Source organism: Glycine max, chromosome 6 (assembly GCF_000004515.6).
Source record: "Glycine max cultivar Williams 82 chromosome 6, Glycine_max_v4.0, whole genome shotgun sequence".
Taxonomy (NCBI): Eukaryota; Viridiplantae; Streptophyta; class Magnoliopsida; order Fabales; family Fabaceae; genus Glycine; species Glycine max.
The window spans coordinates 37032705-37051394 of NC_038242.2; the positions used below are offsets into that span (position 1 = coordinate 37032705).

Genomic DNA, 18690 nt, shown 5'->3' on the forward strand with positions numbered 1-18690 from the left:
GATAGAAGTATGGTACTTGATAGAACATTATGGTGGAAGTTGATCCATGTAGCCGACCCCACCTAGTGGGATAAGGCGTTGTTGTTGTTGTTGTTGTTGTCTAGTTCTAGAACATGACCATAAAGATGTATAACAGACAGATACAGTATAGAAAGCGTAAAGATGAACAATACGAATAAAAAGGTTTCATTCTATACTTCGACATGGCACATTCAACCATTCACATAAAAAACTGAAACAAAAAACAAGCAAAATGTAATTGCCTAAAGTTAACATATCAACAGAAGTCTGTACAACTTGATATACACATAAATCTTCTGGTGCAGTGGTGCCAACAAATAATTGAGTTGGACAATGAAACTGTGTATATGTACAAGTTCATATACATAACAAAAAACATGAATTCGTTCGAGAAAATGTAGCAGCTAAGAAGTGTGCATGTAGGAACAGAGAGACATGTAAATCTCATTGTTTTTCTCCAGGAGTCAATGCTACTGATTTGCACATGGGGCAGACATTTTTCTCAAGTAACCATCTCCTTAAACAATCTGCGTGATATTCGTGCCCGCATCTAAGAATTCCAATATTCTCTTTGTTCTTATATTCATCCTGTGAAAACATACACAAGCATTCCAATTAATAGGGGAAAGATAAATGGGCTTTAATACATCAAACTTGAATGAATAACCCCTTCTAGTACCTAAAAGTCGAATGAAAAATTATCCCAAAAAATATGGCATTCAATGGCAAAAATAAAGTATTGAATGAAACATGATGCTTAAATTCATACCTGGCATATTATGCAAAGATCAGTTCCCTGTTCCTCAGAAGCTGCCTCCTCCAAGTTAGTAGCATTAGTAGGTAGTATGTAAGTTTTGGTCTTCATTTGACTTGTAATTGTTTTCTCTGATAAACCTGATTTTGCGTTGCCAATCTGCTCACCTAATTCAAGAAGGTCCTGTTGTCCATTTCCAAAGAGTTAACAAATTAATGTTTTCCATAGTCATGAAGTATTTAGTATCCTAGACTTCATATCTAATCCACATTTCACAAAATACAATATCAGACTATGGATAGTATACTTGCCTCATAAGACATATCTTCAGTGTCCAAGTACATATCAGTATGATGGTCAACCAGTAAAGAAGCATCCTGCATATGATAAGGCAATCAATATATGTATTTTAAAAAATACAATAAAATAAACCTAGGATTCTATCATGAAGTCCTATTGACTATGAAGTACTAAAAGCAGTACAAAGAGAAATAGGAAATATTACATCATCTGAGAAAAAGACCGCAGGAGGAAGATTTTGATGTATAAGAGTTATCATCTCGTGCAAGTTGCCTCTATGAGACTGGTGTATGCGTGCACCTGCAAATGGTGCAAAGCCAGGATGCCTGGCGCCCATCTCAAAAGCATCATGTATGAGGATTGAAGAATTACGTGAAGGATTTGTTGGAAGTCTATATGAAGGTGCAGTTACAGGAGGATGAATGTTGAAGGAGTGGCCTCTGATTACTTGTGCTGGCTGTACTTGATGATGAAAGCTATGGTGCTGTGGAGGATGATGGGGAAATCTTTGGCCACTTCTGCTGCCAGTTGTATCATGATATCTCTGTGGAAATCTGTGGCCACTTCTGCTGCCATTTGTGTTATGATATCTCCGTGGAAATCTGTGGCCACTTCTGCTGCCATTTGTATCATGATATCTATATGGAAATCTATGGCCACTTCTGCTGCCATTTGTGTCATGATATCTCCGTGGAAATCTATGGCCACTTCTGATGCCATTTGTGTCATGATAATGATGATATATCTGTGGACCAATTCTCGCATTCTCTGATGAACTTCTATTAGCGCTGAAAGCTGGAAAATAATGGCAACAGTCAGAATGACCAAATCTATTCACCATGAAAGGAAATGACTACATTGTTTGGCTCTAGAGTGAACACTGTGGGAGGCAGATTATAGAAGGAAGAATAAACCAGCTATATATTTATACATAAAAAAACAAGACTTTTGACAGAATTCAGTTTGAATGTAGCTAAATTTACAGTTAGTATAGGTAGTTATACTGGTTTACAGTTAGTAGTTAGTTCTGTTAGTGTATGAGTGCTTATTAGTTTAGTTCATTCACTCTATAAATACATGCAGTACTTACGTATATACCATATTTTATTCAATCAATTACAGAATGTATGTCTATGGTACAACTCTTCTCTACTTTGAACTCTATGGTGTATGGCCTCAGTGCCTCACTGTTGGTGTCACTTGTATTTCTATGATAACTTAAAAAAAATTATTGCATGCATGTTATTAGAAGCTTTAGTTTTCCACTTTTTATTAGAAAGCCTGAATAAAACTTCTTACATGCATGTTATTGTAAATTATTCAGTGGCAAAGTAAATATTAATATACAAGAAAACGCTTAAAAGGAAACTGCAAAACAACAAAAAGGAGAAAGAGTTTATCTTTACCTTCTACATATGGCATTGGAAGAGACAGATGCCAAGGCAAAGCATGACCTTGTACATATGGTTGTAAGTGCTGATCCAAATAGCTGTCATGAGCATCTAGTACATAATGGCAATCCAGACTAATTCCATTTCCTGAAGCTAGACGGATGTTGGTGCCACTGAAATGGATACTTTCGGAGTGAAAATAGACTTGTTGACTCATTTGATCCGTATCACAGATATTTGTTGATGCAATCTAATCCTAATACACAAACCAGAGTGAATAAAATCATACTACAACATATGCATAAAGATCATTCCTTTAATTACCTTTTTTCTAATTTTCCAGAATACTATACCCCTGAACCCAGAAGACATCAAAAACAAACATCCTTTTGTTCAAAATTAATCATACTACAACATATGCATAAAGAACATTCCTTTAATCACCCTTTTCTAATTATCCAGAATACTATACCCCTGAACCCAGAAGATAGCAAAACCAAACACCCTTTTGTTCAAAATTAATCATTCTACAACATATGCATAAAGAACATTCCTTTAATCACCCTTTTCTAATTTCCCAGAATACTATACCCCTGAACCGAGAAGATAGCAAAAACAAACACACTTTTGTTCAAAATTAATCATACTGCAACATATGAATGAAGAACATTCCTTTAATCACCCTTTTCTAATTTCCCAGAATACTATACCCCTAAACCCAGAAGACAGCAAAAACAAACACACTTTTGTTCATAATTAATCATACTACAACATATGAATGAATTACATTCCTTTAATCACCCTTTTCTAATTTTCCATAATACTATGTTAGTTTTGATTTTAATTTTGAAATCAAATTAAAGTGGTCCTAATTTTTCTTACTCCCTTTTTCTATTTTTTCGACCACTTGACTTAGTCAAATCTGGTAACATTTCAGTTTTAATTATAAAGTTGTTGAGAGTATATTTGATTGTTGAGAGTATATTTGAATCCTGAACTGGTGGGACCAGGCATAAAGTTCCTGTTCTAAACACATCGGAAAATAATAGCATTCCATTTAAAGTGAGTGTGTTAAAGCAATAGCATTCGATCTAAAGTGAGTGTGTTAAAGGCCTGAAGTATTCTTTGCATTGAACTACAAGTGAGTGGTGTCACTGCTGGGGTATGGCTGAATGTTAGTAATTCTAATTGAATTAAATATACTGTCGCTGTTTGTTGTGTAAATTTATCATATTATACCCCTGAAACCAGGAGACAGCAAAAACAAACACCTTTTGTTTATACTACAATATCATCACATCGATGCAAGGTAAATCATTAAAAAACAAATTTTACATAAAATCATGAAACCCAAAACAAGAAAGAAAACACAAAATTTAGGAAGTAACGAGTGACATCGTTCCCATGGACAAAACAACACTGAAATTAATTAAGGAGAACAAAGGCGTACCTCAGTTAAAATCAACCCTTTCCAAGAATACACGCTGAATTAGAAGGATAACAAGGAAAGTAGAGAATTTGTGGCAAGAACCAGAATTGAAGAATGAGGAGGCAGGGGTGAAGGAGAACAAGTAGTTTGACTGTCTAATTTTCATGCATGATCATGTAAGGATGATCCTGTATTGTACATATAGGATTAGAATAAACTGAACGGCTAATTTAAAGCTAAAATCTTTTAATATATTTCTTTTATCCGTAAGGATTCTTTTTATTGGTTTATCTTTAAGAATTTTCCTTTTACCTTTAAAGATTTTTAATTCATATATATTAATAATATTAAAAATTATCTTCTTAAAATAAGTTTTTACTTTAAATTTCCTATGATTAATTATTATAATAATGAATATTTTTAAAATGTAGCGTAAAATTTCATTAATTGATTAATTAAGATTGCTCTTACAATTAGATTGATCATGTTAAACCAATTATGATATATTTTATATACAAATTTAAATTATTTTTAAAATAAAATTGAAATTGATTTAAAATAATTTTCGTTGGTGTCTTTTTAAAACCTTTTTGACATGATAGATTTTTATTTTTAATATTCATATATATATATATATATATATATATATATATATATATATTAATTTTGATTGAATTATATTAAGTTTAACATTAAAAAATAGTTCAATTGCTTACAATAATTAACAACAGTTATTAATTAAGAATTTCATCAATTAAAAATAGTGATTAGTTTTATAATTATAAATTATTTGTTTAAAAATCCTAAATATTTAACAAAAGTGTGTGATATTATTAAAGAAAAAATGTATTTATTTATATACTTTTTTTAAAAAGAAAAGAAGAAGATTTATATTCTTATATATTCTTTTATTAATAACACTACTTTTTCTATTTCAAAAAATTATATATTTATATAAATATTTGATTAATTAAATTAAAAACTTTTCTATTTGTTTGACAGTACCATATTATTATCATAATTAAAAATACGAAGTAGGTGCATTTTTATTCTCTCTTATATATTCTTTGTTTTTCTATGAAGTTTAGAGTCAATTAGTAAGTGCATTCCTTTATTATATTCTTTACCTTTTAATTTGCTTCCCTTCTTTTCTCTTGACTTAAATTTTCTTTCTTTATTTTACTATTGTCATTTGAGATACCAAGAATCAATGACACTTTTTTACATATAAAACATGAAGATGATCTGACTCATGAATATATGCATCAATCAATTACAATATAAACTAGAGTCAAATGATAATTTTTCATGCGAGTGCTTCAAAGGTATTGTTTTAATCACTTCCTCTCCCTAGCTTTTTTTTTTTTCTTTTTCTAATCAATTATTGGGTATTATTATCTATATGACAACTTCTTCATACTATTTTTACTACATCAGTAACCATCATTATTTTATTTTGCTATTGTCTTTTATTTGGTAAAATCACACAATTTTCTTTCTGCATACTTCATTGACATGCATGCAAGAAGATCGAAATTTTTAATTAATTAATATTATCTTTTTAGAGATCAATTAGCACATGTTTCTTCTTTTATTCTTTGTCTTTTTATTTGTTCAATATTTATTTATTTTTGTCTAATATTTTTTTAATCTCATTTTGTTATGAGAATGAGAATCTCACTCAATCTTTGTTACCCCTGTCTTGTTGTGATGATGATGATGATATCTATATATTAAGAATTTGCAAAAATGAAGTTGAAATAATTTTTAAATCATTTTTAAAACACTTTTACATTCATTTTCAAAACTAAGAAAAAAGGTGGTGTGAATTTGGTTTTTAGTTTAAAAAACACATTTTTCACATTTGACAATGATACTCTTTGCTGTCACCATCACTACCATTGCCACCATCACCATCACCATTGTCATTACCACTCCCACCACCTTTGTCATTACTAGCTACCACAACACAACGGCCACCATCACCATCCTTGTCAAATAACTAGCTACCACCATTACAACCACTTACACCGCTACCACCACCACCTTCATCACTGCCACCACAACTATTACCAATGTTGTCACAACCACTACCACTACTACACCGTCATCACTTGGTGCCGCTACCAACACCATCATCATCGTCATCATCATTGTCATCGATATCAACATCACCATTAATATTGTTACCATCACCGTCATTGTCACCACCACCACTACCAATAAGATTACCTTTGTCATCGTCACCACAACCACTACCAACGTCGCCAACACCACCTGAAGGAACAAAAATATCAAGAAGGGGGGTTGAATTGAGGTTTTAAAAAAAATTTATGTTCCTTTGAAAACTAAAAGGTTTCTAATGATAGTTTAGAATGAAAAATTATTTTGAACTCATAATAGAAATTTAAGTTGCTCAGGATATATATATATATATATATATATATATTATATTGGTTCACCTTAACAACTACATCCAATCTTCATCCTTCAAGATGAGATTTTCACTAACACAAATATTTCACAACTGGACATACAACCATATTGGATTTCACAACCTTGACAGTTCTCCACCAAACTTCAAACCTAGTCTTTGCTATACCAGTTACACCATTGGATTTCACCCTTGCTAGATACGTCTGGGTTTTATAGAAAATGGGTATCTGATTCTACTGCACAGAGAACAAATCTTCTTCTCACAAGAAGGAGTCCACTCAGGAATATGATTTCATACTTCTAAAACTAAGGTTACTAAGTTATTGAACACAATACAAAAGTGGATCACTCTCACAAAGAGGTCGAAGCTAGAACATAGATTTCTTACACATATTATTACAAATAAGATAATAATAATAAAATAATAATATTATTATTATTATTATTATTATTATTATTATTAGAGTTTTAAAACATATAATAAAATAATTACTGATTTAATCTCAACCATTCTTTTTCAAAAGGGTATTTTTACAATTTTTTTAAAGTTTAAAACATGTATTTATTAAATTAGTAATAGTAATAATTGACTTTTTTTAACCTAAAAATACAAAAAAAAAAAATTTACCCAAATAATACATTGTAAATTTTTACATGGATGATACAAAACATTGTAGCAAATAAAAAAATCAATTTTCCCCAAACCGATTTCTCACTTGTCTTTTTTTTATGTCGTTTAGAAATTGGTTCCCTATGAATCAATGTCTAAGCATGTGTTTTTTTTTTTAAAAAAAAAATCAGATTAGAAATCATTTTTTCTAAACTGATTTTTTTTTTAATTTTTTTTTGGTATTTTATTTTTTTTGATTTCTTTTAATTATTTTTTGTTTTTCTAAAATTGTTTTTCTATTTTCTCCTTACAGTTTTTTTTGAAAAAAAAGTAAATATTTTTTTTTGTTTTAATTTTTTACTTTAATAATTTATATATGTTCATTTATCAAAATTATAAATTATCTAGAATAAAATCTAAAAAAAAATTAATCCTTCAATGAAACTCAAAACGTAGTTAAAAAAATATTTTATGAACTATCATATAATTTATATTATATTTAAATTTGGTTAAATATTTTTCTTTTTATGATTTATAACTATCATATGAAAAATATTTTTGTTTAAATAATGCTTAAGAAAAAAAACTCAATATAAATATCTAAATACTTATAAAATGTCAAGATGTATATTAAAATTATTACTTGTATTGACTATGGATATGTGTTTTTAGGAAAAATACAAATTAAAAAAATATGGTATAATATTTTACCTATTAAATAACATTCTTATAAATAAACAAACATGATTAATGAGATAAAAAAGATTAAGAAAAATGCATATATATTTTTTTATAAAAGATTAAGAGAATACTATTATTAGATTACTAGATGCAAAATATGATTGGAATAGTGTAGGTCCTTATAATTCATGCCTGACTTCCGGTACACCTACCTTTACACTACTAGAAAACGCAGTTTCAACATCGGTGAAAAAACACATTTTACATCGGTGGTCAACCGATGTTGAATAAGATGTTGTTGAAAGTTAAAAGTTTCAACATTGGTCCCCAAACCACTGTTGTAGAGAGACAACGTTTTCTACATCGAGCCTAACGTACCAACCGATGTTGAAAAGCATTTATTGAATACGTTGCTGATGTCACCAACGACTTAGAAAATATGTTATCTACATCGACGTTGATGTCATGCCTGTTGTTGAAATTGACAGTTTTTACAACGGTGCTTTCCTAACCACCGATGTAGAAATTAGATCTTCTACATCTTTCTACAGCGGTGTTATCTTAGTGAACGATGTATAATAACGCTTATCCACATCAGTGCTCAGTTAAGAAACGATGTAGAAATATCTTATTTCTAAGATGGTCATCATCACCGTCTTATAAATAAGATATTTCTACATCGTTCCTCAGTGAGCACCGATGTTAAATATTTAATAACCTGTAGTTAAAAATTGATTAATTAATGATCATTTTTTATATTTTCAGTATTATCAATATTGCTAATAATCAATAAATATTATTATATAATATGAAAATTAGTATTTATAATTACAATATTATCAATATTGTAATTAATATTAATGGTAAAATTTATTTAATAAATAAATATATAAATGATAGATTAAATAAAAATAAGAGGTTTAAGTATTATTTATATTTAATCTATCATTTAAATATTAATTATTAAATTAAATTTTAATATTAATTATAATAGATTAAGAAAATAAATTTTACTATTAATTACAACAAATTAAGAAAATTAAATTGTAAAAGTAAATTTTAATAAAAATTACAACAGATTAAGATAATTTAAATTAATTTTATAAAAGTTTCACTTTAAAACAAATGCAATCTGAATCTAATTCCTGACAACGTGTGCAGCATGACATGCCTAAAAGGGAAAAAGAAATTGAAGTTCATTTTGGATTAGGGTAATTGAGTCATTCAAGGCCGTGTGACATTTACTTAATACTCAGAAAAAGAAATAATACTCTAAAAGAAAAATATGAGAAATCATGTTAAGCAGCAGAAAGATTATATACTTACAAAAGTGGCCTTGTAATGTAGTCTCCAACCTCTTCTTCATCCACACAAAAGTGATCGTGGCACTTGCTACCTGCACATTCGTGCAAGTGTTTTTCGTCAAGTTAAAACACATCTTATTCAATAAACTGAGTTAAAACACTTAACATTTAAAATAATATATGAAAGAGTGATGTATTATCATTTCATGAACATGTTCACTAAGAAGCTTCACAAATTTCCATCATTAAATTGAGTGCTCATCTAAAATGTTTGTTTTCAGTACTTATTAGACACCAAGTTACATCAAGCAAACATTAACCTAGATAAAAAAGTGGTTTCATTGGGCAAATTGTTTACCTTCAGATAAACAAATAATTAAATGTCACCATCATTGCCTCATGTTGCTTACTTTCTGTAAACAAAAAGAAGCCATTACAAAACTTCGTTCGCACCTGTAACACACAGATTTTCAGACACTGCAATCGTGAATCTATAGTAGATAAACAATGTCTTCTTTCTACTTCATACAAATAGAGTGCTAAAAAGATGGTCTCAAAACCCTAAATAGTGAATGATCTGAAAAGCCCAAAATTAGAGAAAATGAATATCAACATTAAAGTAGACTCGGGAATGGCAATGAAATTATATGTCTGTATGTGGTGTGGTTAGAGTACACATTAAGTACAGGCCATGTTATATAGAAGTATTATTTATATATCCAAACAACCAAAGTAGACTCAATGAATTTTCTTACCTTTCTCTTCCATCTTTTCAAAAGCTGAAAGAGCACTACTTGTATTGACATTTCCCAGCATCTCACTCACCTTGGTTGCAGTCCTAAGGAACATCAACCAACAATCATTACTAAAAAAGCCAGAGAATATAGACTGTAACAAGAAGAAAGTAAACAAGGTTAAGGGCATGCAAGAAGGAAATAATGAATGAGCATAAGTTAAAAAGTAGAATCAAGTTTGAGAGAGAAATAGAATGAATGAGTGTGGCTGACCAAGTAGAATTAATGCATCTTCATTCATTTAGATACACAGAATAGAAAATATATATCTCATTGTAAACTCTCCTGCTATAATTTCTCACTATTCCTTCTAGAAAATGACAATTTGAAGGGAAAGAGATTAAAAAAATGCATTAATTGGAAAATTGTTTCGGAAAATCTCATACTAAATACTAAAAATACATTACAGTTTGCTTCTAATAAATACCTGAAATTTTGAATTGCTTCACTAGAAGACATAGAAGGTTTTGAGCCTCGATTGTCAAAAGATGAATCAGAAAGTGGATCTACAAGGAAAATAAGAGATGGTCAAAGACTCAAAGTGATGCCAATGCTACCAACCTCTATTTAGTTGAAACATAATGTAGAACTCACCAAGGGAATCATTAGAACTTCTCTCCATTGTCCTTCCATTGCAGTAACAAACTCTGTTAAAAAAGTGAAACCTACATTGCAGTAACAAAGACTAAACAGTACCACAACCACTTAGCTTGTCTCCCTTTTTTCCTTCATGGTGTAATGTTGTTAGGAATATGCTAGCACAAAAAGACAAAGACAAAGTTAGTTATCTTTTAGCCATTATAATGTTAGGCAATGAAAGTATGGTTGTGCAATGAAAGTAAAAAGCATCTAACAACCATGCTTCAAGGGTATAACAGTGGATGCTAACCTTTTATAAAATCATACAAAGCTGCTGACCAACAATGTCACGAATTAGTTTCAACTCTCAAGTAGCATTGGTAACATAAGATCATGGGCAATGTTATCCACCACATTTCGACAACATTTCGCCTAAGTCCCCAAGTACACGAGATGAAAGCGGTGATGTATTGTTATCCACCACATTTAAGTATGCACTCGGAGAACAAAGGGAAATGAAGTATACTGAAATGTTGACAAATTTAAGAAAATAAAATTAACCTATACGTAATAATCTACTATAAAAAAGATTATTCCCAAACTGTCCAAACAGAAAATTCAAGATTCAATACACCGATTAATACAAACTATCCGTATTAATCAATGTATAGAATCTCAAATGGGAAACTAAGGTTCACTCACAGTGCTCATAATTTAGTTATATAATACATCACGTCATATATAAAAAAGCATTCAATTATCATTGTTGTGAGTCTAAGAAATACAAACCTCAAAAATAGGGTAAATAACAGCTACGACTAGGATGACAGTAATGGCAAGGCAAAGACAACAGTGTATATTCAACTCCTCAATAGGTGGGACAAGAAAGAAGCTACTACCTACAAACAAAAACAAACAGGAATGAGATACTATTAAAAGAAACAGGAATAAGATTCAACGTCTCAGAAGGTGTTGAAGGTGACAGCATGACTTGTCATTTACAGCTTACCCGCACATACTCTACACTAACAGAATAAAAAACTACACCAAACACCAAATTAAGAAAGGATTTGGAAATGTTTCGAGGAGTGAAGCAAGAAGAGAACATACCTGTGGCTATATTATTGGTGTTTCTGATTGAATCTTAGGAAGCAGAAAAAGCTTTACAATTGAAAAGCCTGCATAATGCAACTGAAAAAAATTCATTGAATAGTAAATAGAATGGAATAGAAGAGGGGGAAAAATGAAAAAAACACAAAATAGGAGGAAGCATTGTCTTTTCCTTCTTCACCCAACAGCTTAAAAATTGGAACTCTATGATTGAATTACTAAAAGCATGAAGTGCAAGTGGGCTATGACTTTGAAGTGCTCTTATACAAATTGAAAAGAAGCTTGTGTGGGGCCATCACCATAAATATTATTCCTTAACAAACAAGACACAATAATCACTCACATCCATATCCTTCTTGGTGACACACACACACACACACACACACACACACACACACACATATATATATTATATATATATTTACTTTTCTGTGTTAATGTGTGAAATTGCCCTCTATTCGTGTATTGATTGGTTGAGCTGGTAAAATGTTGCAACGATTGGAGCTAGGGTTTGCAATTAGTTACCCTTTGGTTGTGGCATTGGACAGGATGCAGGATAAGTGCCTTCAGAGGTATACCCTGCATTCATTGGGTTTGATGATAGGATCAAAGCTTCTATGGCAAAGCTTGGTGTCCCTTTCATTTGTGACATTGGCATTCAATAGGTTAATTACTCTATACCCTGCATTCATTGGGTCTGAAATACCAAAAATCCCAACTCAATGTTCAGCAGTGCCTTCTTTATGTCATCAAATACCAATGGAAGGAATGGAAGAGGCTTAAAACTACATCACTTTTAATTGATTCAATGTTTTCCAAGGTTATGAAAATTAACTAACCTACACTTATTTCCACGACGTTGGATACAACTTTACAGTCTTTAGACTGCCTTCCAAAAAGAGACGAGACACATTCATTCAGCAAGATTTATATAATTCAGTCTGATAAACATAGAAGAGAATTTTTATTCTCTAAAATTTACAAAACATAAAACAGAACATGACATAATAGCCAATTTTTATTCTCTTAAATTTTGATGACATATCTAGAGGACTACAAACCCATCAAGGCGGCATAGCATGTTGATCTCTTGGGCAAAACATTCACGCAGAGGAAGCACAATAGTAACTTCCCATCTAGCATCAAGATATTGTATATTTGCAGGTAATGAGTATCCTTGACCCTGTTGAAACAATGACCATTCCCAAGATTCATAGATAAGGTCATAAGGAATACAACACAGTATAAGCAACATAATTAGATTTCATCGAGAGACAAAAGCAATGTGGTGTATGTTGGTGATTGTGAGAAATTGTTGTTAAGTAAAAACATTAAAAAAAGGACAAAGGTGAAGAAATTAGTTTGTTGGTTGTTTCAAAGCACACACTTATGAACCATTAACAGGAATGAAAGACCAATCATTAAAGCATCATTAGTAGTGACTGCACCAAATTAATATTAACTTTTTAACTTGAAAGGACAACACTTATTCCTACTATTATCTATGGTAATTGGTAATGTTATGCTGCCACAAACAACCTTTCTCTTTCACACACACTCTCGTTCTACAATCTACAGTAATGGACATTTTAGTACGCACACGCACCCAAAGCCAATTGGCAGTGTTGATTCATTCGCATAAAGATAAAATAAGAAGGCGAAAGGGGTGAGCAAAGGGACAAGCAGTTTAAAATTCTAGTGATTCGTTTGTTTCTCTCTCTCTCTTTTGTTTGTCAATGAATTATTTTTTTCTCCACTCTCTAGTGTTGCTCCTCTTCTACTTAAATTGAGAAGAACCACATTGACAAGCACAAGAAGGAGAGAAAAGAAAGAGAGAAAAATAGGTCCTTTATTTACTACTCCACAGACACTCTTTCCCTTGATCACACAATATTAGAGTGTAGGGTACCTAGCAATGACTCAAAGAAAAAAGGGCTAAATGGATATATCAAGTTCACAATACAATAGTGCTGGTGAATCTGGCTGGACACATTACTTGGATTATTCCTCTCTTTCTGAAAGTTATTTCCAGATGAGAGGTGGGATAGAAGACCATGGAGCAAAGGGAGCAAGAGTGGAGGAAGAGGAAGAAGATTTATCTATGATCTCTGATGCTTCATCTGGTCCTCAACATTACCATGAAGATGATGGTCAACACTACTGTGTAAATTGGTATCCTTCTACTTCTCACTACACCAAAGAATTAAAAAAGAAGAAGAACAACAACAGGAAGGCCAAATAATATGGTAACAATCAACATCCTTCACCTCTTGATGACACTGCTAGTTCCCTTGTTCTTAACTGTCCCAAGGCAAGTCAAAAAGCTATTGTAATGTTATCTCCGTTGGCATAAACTATTTGTGTATATAATTTCTCCTTAGCAGTAATTTTTTTTGGGAGGCTAATGGTTTTTTTTAATTGAATAGAAGAAAGCCAGTTTCTCAGGGAATGGAACAGTGGAAAACGCACTGGATTTTTCCCCCATGTTTCTTGGGAACAAAAATAAAGGTACACCTCTAGTTTTATTATTAAATGAAATATTAATATTTCTATCACATTTTGCTTATTGCCTGGTTGCACATTTTGTTGTGTTGAGCTAAACTAGTCAATTTCTATAGAAAAAGTCTAAATTCCAGAAGCACTTCAGTTTCTTTGAGCATTCTCTTGGTGGAAAACAAGCTTCAGAGGAACTAGGTGATCCATTGTTTTGTACATTATGTTTTTATGTTTGTGTAGTTTTTATAATTAAGTTACATGTGTCTCATTTGTTGCATCATTTATCTCTTGATAGTTGGTTTCGATGAAGGATGGAAATGAAAATTTTAGTTGTAGCTTTTGCTTCTGCTGTTGAAAGAAAGACTAGGTCTAGGGGATGTTAGAGTAGATAATGTTCAATGAAAAAGAGAACTCCTTTGATTCTTTTCTAGAAAGAAAGAAAAAGGAAAATCCCTTTTATTGTAATTTTACTGTTTTTTTTTTCAATATTTGCTATTGTGCCACTGCCAATGCAGTTTGGAACAACATAAGGGAATATAAGAAACTGAAGAGGGTTTCTGATTCCATTTTCTTGGATGCCATCCGTGACAGGCACGCCTAAATGGTCATAAATTGTCTTTTTTTTTATATATTTCTCTGGTATCGAGAACACAAACATTGAGTTGCTAAATTAGAATATAAGGTAGCAAGAAACTAACCAATGCACACACATGTTAGGATTTATAGTTGAGTTGTATAGAATTACATTGAAATACCAGTTAATAAATGTTCACATGTTGGATTTCACTTTAAAGAATTGATTTTAAGTTTAAAGTTGATAAATGATTAAAACAACCTCTATGCTAATCTTGTCTCATCATTGCTTTTCATTTAGTAATAGAAGATTTAGGAAAGAGGTAGAATTGATATAGACAGTCTGAGACTAGAGCTTAGACAAAACAAGGTTTGGATGGCTTCTTCTATTCATAGTCGACAAGAAGAAACTCAGTTCCTTCTTCTATACCTCTGGATTTTAAATTCATGGAATTAATGGAATTCATAATTTTGTGTGATTTTAAATTAATGGAATTCATATTTTACAGATTGTTCATACTTTGGCCTCCTTTTGTGTCATTTTAAATTCATGGAATTCATATATTTTACAAACTTTATATTGTTACCTCTATGTTTCTTCTGTCCTTTACAGATTGTTCTACTTATTAGTTTCAAGACTACTTTATATTGGTGGAATTAGTTTGCTACTGTCCTTGTTTTCATACTCATTAATTTCTATTTCCTATAATATGTTTATATTTGATTGCTTTCTCTGCACTAATATTAGGTGTTGACGATGCCCTTATACAACAACAACCTAATACAATGACTATTATTGTCCCTCGGCATCGAGATTGCCAAAGTAAGGTTTTTTTCCCATATCCTTTCAAATCATGATTTTGGTTTCCTACAAATATCTTTCATAGGAGGCCATCCTTACTTCAAACTAAGGGAATAAAAAGAAACCAAAACAGCAAGTTAACCTATATCACCAAAAGAACATAATTAGAGAGAGTAAAAAAAGGAAAGAAAATAGCAGGATCTGTGAAACACCCTATGTTGCCTTTCATTTTTGTACCTCTGTTATTCTTGAATTCTAGAATTAATTCAATGTGTATTATTGTATAAAATGATCAATATCTGGAGAACATTCAATAAAGAAGTCGTACCTTTGAATACTCTCTGATTCAGATGTAGAACACTAGAGTGAATTGAGGAAGAAAGCTATAGTGTAAATCCTTGGCTGGGAATCCCTGAAGGCCTAAATTAGCACTGTAAATTCAATAATTATTTTGTCAACCATAAGTATGTCAAATAGTCAACAAATTAGGCATGCATGAAAACTCAATCAGGAAAAAAAAAGAGTACAACATATACCATAGTGTGTCTATTTGAAGATTAAATAAAAGGGTTGGTGTTCATGTAGCAAACTTCTCCTGCAAAATCCAAGTAATAAAATTAGAATATATACGTCAAACTAAAACAGCTAGGTGAAGCAAGAGTACAAAATAAATTCTTTCCAATTGTAGATAATTACATATATATATAGAATTAAGAATGACTCCCATTGGCAAGAAGTATGTTACAAAAGTTTGCTTACTGTCCCAAAATTAAATGAAAAAACTCAAATAAACATATATTGTTGCATATTATTTATGACCAATGAAAAAAAAAAATATTTTTGACTAAACAATCCAAGACCAACCAAATACTAAATGTTGGCACCATTCTTACTAGAAACTCAAATCGTAGTTTGCTACTTTGCAGGGGATTAGTCCCTTCCCGATTTGAATTTATTTCATCTTAAGCCAACTCAATAGGAGAAAAACTAGTTTTCAACGATATTTGCAGAAGCCATGGCCATCATTGAAATGAATATCATACCCATAATAGTAATTAAAATCAGTGAATTTCATCAATCCCACTAAAAATTAAAAGCCTTATCACACAAAATTCAGTAGGGTTTTTTTTTTCCAGCTTTTTCTTTTTGGTCTCTGCTGTACTCTTTCCGTTTGTCATTGATATTCTCTATTTTTATTTCATACGCGGGCAACATATCAAAGGCTATTGACAATGTCATTAATTCCCTAAAACATTTTGAGAACAGAAGCTAATACATGTCCCTAGAGACAACAAATCTTTCATTATAATATGCTTCAAATTTTACACAAGGCCTATTTCTTATGTAATCTCACCAGAAAATCAATGCAAATTTTAACATGATAATCCTGTTCCTAGTAATATAACTGAGATTACCTTAGCAACCTTACTAGTTTATTGCCTTATCAATAACTTGTTGCATCTGTCAAACCACAGAAGCATCTCAAATAGCACTAAAGACATCACCATCAAATTGTGATTCCAAGCAGCTATCATTTGTCAATTAATTTAGTATTCTACATCATAGGTCAACCACATACACCTATAGGTCTATAACTTGTATAATGAAAAGTTTTCATGATTTTTACTATCTTTTTAAAGGTGAGCATGAACAAGATCCCCATAATGGTGAAGCACTTGGTGAAAGAGGGCATGCCCCAAAGTTTGGGGACATCAACATCCTTGAATTCCACCGTGGCAGAATTCTCAGCTGATCCTGGCTTTGCTGAGAAGGCTACAAAGCTTTCTTGCTTTGGAAATAGGAGTTTCAATGGCATGACCACCCAATTGTGCGTCAACATTGCTGAATTGGCTCAGAGATCTTATCCATTGGTGGAAAATGGGAAGAAGCAGCTCCTTACAGTCTCAAGTAGTCCATCACTCAAAGTGTTTGGATCTCAAATGGGTACTCAGGAGAACAACAATTCTCCATTGCAAGACCTAATGGAAGTGGCCAATTCTCAAGAGATGTCCGCAATCTATGAACAAACACCAAATGGAGACACTGGGGAGAAGCCTTCCGCTTATGTGAATTCTACGAAAAGAAAAGGAAAAGCCAAATAAACTTCAACCTCTACCAACCCCTCTATGCTAAGCACTTTTTAATGTCAAAATTCTTTTGTTTTAATGCTTCTATTTGAAATTGGTATTTCATGAATCCCAAAGGGTCTTTCATTTCAGGCTACTGAAGCTAGCGAAGACTCCAATGAAAAGCGCAGCAAGCCTAACAAAGGTGAGGGGAATGAAAATGGCCAAGTGAAGGCAGAGGAAGAGTCCAAAGGATGTAATAATCGTAATGCAAATGATGAGAAATAGAGCAAGAGTAACTCAAAACCTCCTCAGCCTCCAAAGGATTACATTCATGTTAGAGCAACAAGAGGTCAAGCCACTAATAGTCATAGTCTTGCAAAAAGAGTAAGAAAAGAATCACTGTCATTTTGTCACTATCTACTGATTTAAGTTTCTAACAAGCTAAGCATAAGACAAATTCATTCTTAGGGAAAGTCAACAATTCCACAACAAGTTACAACATTCCAAATTCAGTATACCCTTAATACTAACTTCTTCAACACCAAAGAACAAAAGGCAGAGAACACCAAGGAGCATAAACGCCTGTCCTCAACCTGGACTAATGGATTTGCTTATTGCAATACCATGTCAATGGTTTCAGGTTCGAGACATGGACAAGATTAAAACCAAACCAAACTAGGGAGCATAAACACGAAAACATTATCTTAATGGGTTCCTAAACGCATACATTCAAACATTACTTTGTTAGGGCAAGGCAAGATTTGCACAACAACCTAGTTACAACAACATTCCAACTTCACTAAACCCTTAATAATTACTTCTTCAACATCAAACAAGAAATTTCAAACATCGACAAGCTTACCTTGAAGAGAATTTGTAGGGCACGACAACTTTGGAAAGGGAAACTCCGTGGCTTGCACAGTGGCGCGACAAGACGAGACGCCGGATGCGCGATAATGGACTACGCCCTTCGTCCGAGGTCACGACAAGGTCACAACATATTGAAATTTCAGACAAACAGGGAAGTGGGAGCTCGAGCTAGGGCGAGGTTGGAGTGTTCATGAATTAGCACGCAAAAGCTTATAAACCTCAATGTTAACGACGGTGGGTCAAGAAAAACGTCATTGACATTCAAAATTTCTACGACGTTGTTTTCAAATACACCGTCTTAACTTACCTGTTGCGTAACCTACATAGACGGGTTACCCAATGAACATCGTTGAATGTGTCACGCGCCGTGCACATGGCACATAAAAAGGTCACATATTTATAGAAATGCCACCGCTAATCCTACTACGACGGGTTTGGTAGGAACGATGTGGAATGCGCGTCGTAAAATGG

The 18690-nt window shown here is 32.1% G+C and overlaps 1 protein-coding gene and 1 pseudogene across 1 annotated transcript; one reads left to right on the plus strand and one right to left on the minus strand.

Annotated features, from left to right (window-relative positions):
* Positions 1–270: 270 nt before the first annotated feature.
* LOC100500299 (uncharacterized) lies at positions 271–4055 on the minus strand. Its single transcript, NM_001249112.3, has 6 exons — positions 3917–4055; positions 2482–2722; positions 1281–1870; positions 1087–1152; positions 791–958; positions 271–609 (listed from the first exon to the last, which is right to left on the minus strand). The coding sequence occupies exons 2-6, from the start codon at positions 2681–2683 to the stop codon at positions 466–468; spliced, it is 1170 nt and encodes a 389-aa protein (NP_001236041.2). The 5' UTR covers positions 2684–2722; positions 3917–4055; the 3' UTR covers positions 271–465.
* Positions 4056–13348: 9293 nt separating this feature from the next.
* Positions 13349–14506, plus strand: LOC100779596 (protein SOB FIVE-LIKE 5-like; annotated as a pseudogene).
* The last annotated feature ends 4184 nt before the right edge of the window (positions 14507–18690 follow it).

What these genes read in the sequence shown, in the direction of transcription:
- LOC100500299 (NM_001249112.3), bottom strand. Translation starts at nt 2,683, where the DNA reads ATGAGTCAACAAGTCTATTTTCACTCCGAAAGTATCCATTTCAGTGGC. An exon ending in CTGAAGATATGTCTTATGAG is followed by an intron (nt 959 to 1,086) that starts GCAAGTATACTA and finishes AATGGACAACAG; the next exon opens with GACCTTCTTGAATTAGGTGA. An exon ending in ATCTTTGCATAATATGCCAG is followed by an intron (nt 610 to 790) that starts GTATGAATTTAA and finishes ATGTTTTCACAG; the next exon opens with GATGAATATAAGAACAAAGA.